The sequence below is a fragment of the Vollenhovia emeryi genome, unplaced genomic scaffold (genome assembly GCF_000949405.1).
Source record: "Vollenhovia emeryi isolate VEMERY1.0 unplaced genomic scaffold, V.emery_V1.0 DF939138.1, whole genome shotgun sequence".
Classification (NCBI taxonomy): Eukaryota; Metazoa; Arthropoda; class Insecta; order Hymenoptera; family Formicidae; genus Vollenhovia; species Vollenhovia emeryi.
The window spans coordinates 350,109-359,158 of NW_011967228.1; the positions used below are offsets into that span (position 1 = coordinate 350,109).

Genomic DNA, 9,050 nt, shown 5'->3' on the forward strand with positions numbered 1-9,050 from the left:
GAGAGAGAGAGAGAGAGAGAGAGAGAGAGAGAGAGATTATTTTACAGTCTCGGTGCTTATCGCAATTTTAAGGAATCTTGTAACGATTTTTAACTCTCGGGAAATTTAAAGCGGAGAGACAAGTAAATTGTTTAAACGCATTTCGAAAGAGATATTATTGTACGCCGATTATTTCTGATTTATCGCTAAATGCGCGGCGTTATAATGTTGTCGATACCACATTATTATGCGTTGCAGCAGCGTAGATTTTTATATTACAAGAATTACAAGGACAAAAGGGAAATACGATATATGTCGCGGCATTAATAATCCTGAATTTTATTTCTACGGTACGCGGGATTTCTATCTCTCTCTTTTTCTCCCGCGTGTTGCTCGTTTTGGCCGCGTGAAATGGAAATCATTTTACCGGTACGCTTATTGCCGAATGTCGGGGGCGAAAAAAAAGTGTTCGTTCCAATCAACGTGCATCGGCTGTACAGTTAACCGAAATATCAATCGTTATACGTCGCGGCCGATGCGTCGGTTCCATTAAATGAAAACGAAGTGCAAAACGTGGTTTCGTTCTTGGCTTGAATTATGCTGACCCTAAAATATAAAATATTCAGAATATACGAGACTTGCCGGGCGTCGCGACTTTTCGCAATGTGGCGACGGATATTTTGCAAAGGAAAACTCTAGTTTTTAATGGAACGGTGTTGCCGCGCTTTTCAAGATAATTCCTCCGTTATCGGGCAAGAACAGACGGGCGAAAGGGTAAAAATCGTTCGAGCAACATATTTGGATTCGTGCAGAATTAAAGTCTTGTTCAATTCACACTGGAAATCGAGATTAGCAAAAGGGAGCTTTTGCTCCGCGAGAAAAATGTTCCCCGTTGCGTAGATCACTTTTGCGAACAGAACTTGGAGTCTAACCGATTGAATCCGATCGCTTTGATTCAGAGCCGCATGTTTTCAACTCGTTGACTTAATTAGCCCGCGAAGAATCTCCACGAGATTAGATTCTCGAACAGACTCGCGCGCTATGAGTGCGCTATTGATTGCGGCGGATTAATGCTCGATGATGCAGACGGCGGAGTGCTCGCTTTGCGACGGGATCACGCGAAATGTCATCATAAGTGCAGTTTGTGTACATGCATGTATGCATTAGCCGCTTGGCGAAGCGTGTAAGCAACCCTGTCAGTTTGGAGGCGCGTAATAACCAAGTAATTGAACTGTCCGAGATATTGGCAACAATAGTTTGGTGCCCGGGTCTCCCTTCGTGCAGGCCTGTCCCTCGGTCCCCTCCCCCCGCTCCGCCGTTTTGTCTCTGTCTCCATCCCTATCTATCTATCGACAGTCGCTCACGAGATGGTCCGTTCATCTCGCAACTCGGACGTTCGCAGCTTCAATGGAAATTTCGTGCGTCACGCTTCGGCGGCGTCTCTTCGCTAATACGCCGCTCGCACAAGTCGCCCTTATCGACAATTGCACCTTGCCTTCGGTTACATACGCCGGAAATGGAGACGCCAAAGTTACATTGTTCATCGACGAGTACGCGATATCCTCGCGACGGTACCTTTCGCGTTCGCGAAATTTTGCCAATTTTGTGGCTTAATCTTCAAATTCGACGACAGGTCGTTCGGCGATCAATTCGGGGATCATAATCTCGCCTCGCCAAGTTCTTCCTGGCCCCGACTCTCCAATCGCTGTTCCGCCAATCGTAGTTCTGGGAGCTCGGAGCTTCCTCGTCGGTCGAGCATCCGCGCCGGAAGATAGCTATCGGCTCGGGCAATTAGACGGCTCCGCGCGCTTACCATTCGATCAATCCCTAATTACATTTACCTGTAGCTGCTGCATCATCCTACCCACGCTTATCCGCCCTCTCTCCAACACGCAGCGCACACAGCCACCCTCGGCGGGGCCACACATGCACGCGTCCGGTCGATATACGGCATTCTCGAGTGCCAATCGCGATGTGGTATCCGTTGATGCGCGTGCATGTGCTCCCCCGAGTGTCCCTGCGAGTGGACGCCCGTGTGCTGCGAGCCCAGGCAAAACACGTCCTACATGTCAATACGGCGAGTCCACACGAGTGCGCGACATGCGCGAGCTGAAGGAGCGGTTAAAGGACCACCGTGCTGGCCTGGCCGCCTCCGGTTTTATCGTGAAAATTTCGCGCGAGTCTCCTGTCGGCGTCATGAAATATAGTCGCGACAGAGCCCTCCCCCCCGTTTCATTCGCGCGGTTTGCTTCTTCTAATTAAAGAATGTAAATACAAAAATGAGCTTCCGCTTTTTCGCTCATCTATACTTGCCCTTCTTATTATAAATTAGATTGCGACTCTGCTTCCGTTTATCTTCTTGTTACGCTACCGCTAAAAAAGGGTGTACATGGATGTACATACATGATGTCGTAAATATATGCGAATGGCCACACGGTATTCAGCCCACGTCCACGGGCTCGCTAAGCCTAAATGACTGTGCGGATCAATTATTCCTGCGGGATTAGTCTGGCTTACGATCCACGGTGTATAGAGACGATGCGTAACGTTAAATGCCCCACCGTGATAAGTAGAAAAGAATTTTGTTCCAACGAGATTATATACACGATTTACACGCGCGGCGTGGCGCGGCGCGGCGCGGCGCCCGCGTTAGATAATCGACAATATTGTGCGTCACCGGAGCCCGTGCTGCTGTTTGTTGACATTGTTTAACATCATTAATTAGCATAATTAATACAACTAATGCGATAATGTATATTGCGCTGTGGCATTAGTATTCGATTCCATTCCGATTACCGGACATCGATGATACATAGCGCAATAAGAGGAACTGGTGCAATCAGTATATTCCCGATTTGGCTCTTCACCCGAGATGTTTGCTTACCTATAGGTCTAGTACGCGCTTAATCGGACTCGAAATAGCCCATCGCCTACCTGCCCGCACCTCGTGTGCCATTAAGCTTGTATGTAATTATGTAAAATTAATGGACACTTCGCCGTTATCATTAACAAATTCGGATCTGTGTTACCGTGACAACAAAAACACCGCTCATCGACCACATTTGTTAGTCTATCGACAAAATTATACTAGCATGGTCGTCGCGTTCCGTAGTAATAACATTAATTTACGAGACTTCTCATAATAATGATTTATTAATAAACATGTCGCTTCCTGCTTATTTCAAGCTGAATTTTAAAGAGCAAGTGTCGACGGAGAAGAGAATCAATAAGTGGATATATCGACTGTCTCTGGAAAGACGCGGGAGGTGGTTTCTTTTGAACAAACCGCGCATTCTCCGCGGCCAGAGTCGCGGTTTACTCGTTGTTCTGACAATAAGTCGAAATTCCGCTTAGTTCCTCGTGCCGTTGCGATCCACCGGTTAGGGGGAAAACACCCTCGCGTGTTATCGTGGACCTACAGGCGGCAATTCGCGAAGGGTTGATAATTCGCCGACGGCGTGCCGACTAATTAGAATTCGTCGCCGACGGTGCGCGAGCAAGACGCGAGTAAATTAAGCACGGGGCACCACGCGGCGCCTCGAAAAATCAACCTGGGCCATCGCGAGCCGGAAGTTGCGCAAACTTCAGCCGCTGCTTACGTAAATAGTACCTAAGGGAGAAACTTTACCGTGCGTGGTGGACTAAATCACCTCGAAGGCATTCCCTTACCTTCGCAAAAATAAATTCCAATTGGAATTAATTTGAAATTATGAAACAATATTAGATAGGAAAGAGAGAGATTCTCGCGATTTAATTTTCCGAGCGTAATATTATTCATTCGAATGCGTATAATTGTTCGTTACAGACGTAACCGCGGATTTGATTGCGTTGCGGAAAAGAGTATTCTAATTTTTTTTAAACCATGTTTATTTTCAGACGGTATGAAACGTTACGCTTATCTCTTCGTTGTTTTCAGTTCCTTCAATCCGGGCTTTCTTTCAGACCAGTGGTTGCAGCTACTGATATTCGGAGACGGAGAAGAAGCTACCTCTAGATATATTTTAGTTTTTAGATATTTTTAGCTTTTAAGTTGTAAATAAAAATTGAATAAATAATATTGGGACGGCACAATTGTTTCTCTATCTTTTTTTTTCATTGAACCTCTTATGCGCTGATAATAAAGTTTACGTCGACAATGAGTGCACATCGAAGACTCCTCGCGATTCTTGTGATAAATGCAGCTATATATGTTAAGAAACTTTAAAGTAACGTTAATCGCTAATAGAAATTTTAATAAGTCGTAAATCTTTAATAAATAATTTTTCCAATCGGTAATCTTTTATCTCGTTACAGACAATATTTAATAGGGACGAGATTTACTTTTTTAATTCACAAAAATCGAATTATTTGTTAGTCCATTCTGCCACATCGACTATGTGTGTATCTCATTACTTTTCTGTCATCCATTTCTGTGCCTCTCTTTCCTCTCTCTCTTGTACACACACACGCACGCAAACACACACACACACACGCACACACACACGTACGTTTATCTCTTCACATTGTGATCTTTATTAATAGAACTATATTTTTCTTTCTCTCTTTCTCTCTCTCTCTCGCAACTTTGTTTCAACTTAGAATCGCCTACTGTATCCGCGTTCTCTGCCATATCTATCTATCTACCTATCATATTTGTGTATAGTTTTTCTAACTCTTCTCTTTTCTGTTTTACTTTACAGAGATACTCTTCACAGCGGGCAGAAGGTACGAGCTCTCCCGTATACGCCACGTTTTTAGTTCTCTTTCTTTTTTACTTCTATCTCTCGTAGAACTCTCTATCTATCACGCTCTTCCTTCTCTTTCATTCTCGTATATTCTCTGCATCTCTGTGACTATTGCTGTTGCTCTTTCCTACAGTTTCTTGGTGGAATTAATAGATCCGAAAATAAATTAAAAAATATAATAGATTTGGACAAATTGAATTATCAACTTTTATAAGATCTACAAGAGAAAACTTTGATCAATACTCATAGCACTTTTAGAATCGTATTGAAATTATCACCTATGATAGTATAACATTAATAGTGATTCAAGTGAAATCTTGGAATGACGAAATAAATGGCGCGAGGCTAAAGATTGAAGATATATTTTCTCGTCTATACGGAAGGAGCGTTTATTTTCACAACTGCGAAGAGACGAAATCGCGTTTTTAATTAAAATTAAAAACTTGGACGATGCGACGATTGTTTTACCGAAGTTGTACGGTACGTTTTGACTTCGGTCCCCTACGTTTGTAACGACCAAGCCTGTCGATGTGACGTCCATACCTGCACTTGACAGTCCTTCCACCTATCTTCTTGAAACTTCTGCCATTCACGTAAGTAGACATTTTTTGTTTCCCTGTCGCTTTGCGAATTTCCAATCGAGCGATAATTTTTCCCCGTCCGTTAACTCGTTGATTCGTTTAATTTTTGTTGTGATCTCGCTTCGGGTTTATTAATAGTAAACGAGGAGAAGCCCCGCACGCGCGGGTGTATTTCAGGAGAAGTTAACTTCCGGAAGATATCGTCTGCGACGAAACTTCAGTCGAGTCTCCGCGCGCGAGCGTCGCTCGAGAATTAATAAAGGCAATTTATCAATCATTCCGGATCGACAGCAAATGGGATTTCCCGTACTTCCGTGTTATTTATTGTCGGCTTCGAAAACCCATGGCGAAGATCCGAGAGGGAAAAGACCTGCGTGTTTCGCGGGACGTAACTTCCCAATCAATTTTCAAGGGACTGCAAAATTGGCGCAAGCGGTCGTATGTGCAAGTACAGTGTTAATTTCACTTTAAAAAGTTTCCGCGCGCCGCGACGTTGTACTCGGTGAATATCTAAAATTGCTCCCGGCGTGTACGACCGTCCACGCGCGCATTTGTAGCTCTTCTTACTGGTTACCCAAGTAAGTTGACGCCGGCGGATAGCGAACGCGACACCAAAGTTTCCCCCCTAACGCGAATCGGTTGATACCCGACCATTGTTGGATTCCTATGCGACATGCGAGTTTCGAATGCGATCCGTTCTGGCTCTTTGTCCATCGAAGCCCTGCTTCTTTGTTCTCCGCCCACTGCGTTTGACGTAGTGTGTAACCTTTCGACGGTAACAAGATGACATTTCTCTTCCACGAATCCTCTCCCCCGGTTGCTTTGGTGTTACTTTATGGGATATATTAAATTTAACAAATTGCGCTGCTACTTGAAGTGCGAGTGAAGGGAGTTCGTACGTTTTGATATTTCCTAATGAATGATTAATTAACTAAATACTTTATTACGTATCAAAAGCAACGAGTAACAAGGAAAAGTGAGCTTCGAAAGTCAAACGCGGTTAGCTGTGCATGAGTTAACGTTATGTAACATTTTTAATTAATAATTTAATACAAATTATAAATTATCGTGTATTTTGGCTCTACTTTGAGAGCCGCCTTCAGCGACGCGGTGATAGCTAAATTAAATAATTTCGGGCTCTCTGACGAGTTTAAGGCGAGTATTTAAAACTTCAATGTACGAAGATAATGTAATTTTCAAGAGGAAATACCAGAAAAATTCTACTAATATTCTAATGATAATATTTTGCAGATTATGAATATTAGCAGAATTTTCCTGCTATTTTCTCTTGGAAATTCTACTATCTTCGTACGTTCAATTTTTAAATACACTCACCTTACGCTCGGCGCAGAGCTTGAAATTATTTAATTTATCTATCACCGCGTCGCTGCAGATGGCTCAAAGTAGAGCCGAATCGTACGATTTATAATTTGAATTAAATTTTTAATTAAATGTTATACATAACGTTAATTCATGCACAACTAATCGCGTTTGACTCCCAAAGCCCCACTTTTTCCCCGTTACTCGTTAATTCTGATATTTTCTGTAATTTCGCGATACATACAATACTCTTATAATTATGCACACATAGATTATTATCTCGCGAAGCAAAATTTCAAATATTTACGGGGCTTTAATACATTAATACGAGCACACGGGGGATTAACAGACCAACAACAGACCGTTATTCAAAGTTTTCGAGCAGCGTTAAAACGCGCGCGCTCTCTCGCCCGTGGGGGCGTGGGGGGAGGGGGGGATTTTCTCTTTCTCGAACGCGAGGATATATCGCGGTCTAACGAGCCCCAAGCCGTTTAACGTTTTATCCGTTGCGGCACAGGACGGAAGCGGCGGAAGCCGCGACGGTGTTCAAGGTTTCGCGGAGAGCTCGGTTAATCGGCGCCGGTACACCTCGGTCAAAGCGCCCCGAGAGCGCTTAAACGTACGCGTGGGCAAATACAATTCAAAGGCCCGGGTTATATACGCGGACGGCTGTAAGTCGTGGGAGATAGCCCTGTATAATTCGGGGCTTCCTAGGCGCAGCTAATGAATAACATAACAAACGGAATAGCGCGCGGCACGTGCAGACGCTATCGAGCAGCCGCGGATTAGCCGCGCGGTCGCGGTAATTGCCCCTTCCTCGCTATAATAACGGAATATTGTGTCAGGGATTTAACGGATTACGCGTAGATCGCGTAATTGCGGCCATTTTCCCGCGGCAAAGCGGCCGTCCGATGTCGCGCGATATTTACGCCGTCGATACCTCGCGGATACTTCCGCGACGTATCGCGGAGCGAGGGCGAGAGCTCGTCTGCCCGTTATAGGCGCCGCGATCTAACGCGCACAAAGCCGGATTTCGCGTTAGACATTGGCAACAGGCCGTTTACCGAGCAAATTATCGGGCTATATTCGAGCCGCGTACGTACCATGTAAATCTCGGATTAGGACATTCTAAGGAAACAGCATGGAAGCGCGGTTTAAAGCACGATGGAGAAATTACTTGCGGACGAATTTCTCGCGCGTTATTTCCCCACACGTGTGCCGTGCGCAACGCGACGTTTCCAGTTTTCGTAGAAACAAGTTAATTGTTGTTAAATTTTTTTACACGAGAAAGTATTTTAATTTTAAGGGACCTTGATATCGGTTTTATTTAAACGTTGGCACGTGCGCACGTTCTCGCGCACGAGCGATATCGTCGCTGGAAACGAACACATCCAGAAAAGAGCTTGTTTGAAATCAAACAAATTTGCTTTGAATTTTGACCGTACTAGACTTTTATTTAATTTCAAAGAAATTATTTCTTCACCTTAATTGAACTTTTATTTGATTGAGGCTGGAATTTCTAAAAGAATTCGTTTCTATTTTTTCAAATGTTTCAGTAGATGTAAATAAAAATTTAGTAGATTCAAAGAAACATTATTTCAACGTATCTCATTTGTTTAACCTAAATAAATCTTTTTCTGGTTGCACGTTCGTTCGTCCAATCGTGCGTTCGATCGTGGACCGCATCCGCGCCCTCCGTTCGCATCGGCGCGCCGCAATATAATTGCAAACATTCTCGTCGTCGCGAGACGCTATTCGCAATGGATTCACGTGCCAACAGGCCGAGCCGCGTGTGTGAAAAGCGTGAAAACGAGTCCGTCACAGCGACTGGCGCCACGTGCCGACACGGTTCATCGAGATGCGTCGCGTCGCATCGATATTCACGTGTGTTTCGTGACAACACATTGCATTTGTGTTACGACAAAGTGGCGACGGAGGGTCTTCATGTTGATTACCCCGATCGCTCGAGGCGTAGTCTTCTTCATGTCCTGGAACTAGAATTCATTCGCGAGAGAAACCTATGCGCAAATTCTACTCTTACAAAATAGGTGCAGTCGATTGGCTATAAAAAGCCAGCGATAACCAATCAGCTTGCAACTTTTCTGTAAGACCAGAATTTGCGCAAACGTTTCTTCTGCGAATGAATGAAAAATCTAGCCCCTCTCTTTCCCGCGTAGGGCTGTGTTTTCGTCTTCGAATCGCGCAATGTTGTTTCTTCATTAACGTGGTATTTGCTTATTCATAGATGTAAATGTTACGTAACACGAGTACTTAAAGAGGTTACATATTATATTATTTGTATGGTAAGTGTTAGGTAGCTGTTATGACTCTATATTAGCCACTTCAAATATGTTATTTATACAGGTGGCCATTTTTATTTATACAGTCGATTTTTTAAAAAACCAAAAGGGAAAAGAAAAAATGTTTCAGACAAAAGTTGTTTTGG

At 43.9% G+C, this 9,050-nt stretch overlaps 1 protein-coding gene across 1 annotated transcript in view; it reads left to right on the forward strand.

Moving 5' to 3' along the window:
- Nucleotides 1-9,050, forward strand: part of LOC105567351 (polypyrimidine tract-binding protein 1) — a 418,546-nt gene that overhangs the window by 26,509 nt on the left and 382,987 nt on the right. The window contains exon 2 of the mRNA XM_012022168.1: nt 4,659-4,683. Coding sequence (XP_011877558.1) covers nt 4,659-4,683 — 25 coding nt within the window. The remainder of the gene's footprint in view (nt 1-4,658; nt 4,684-9,050) is intronic.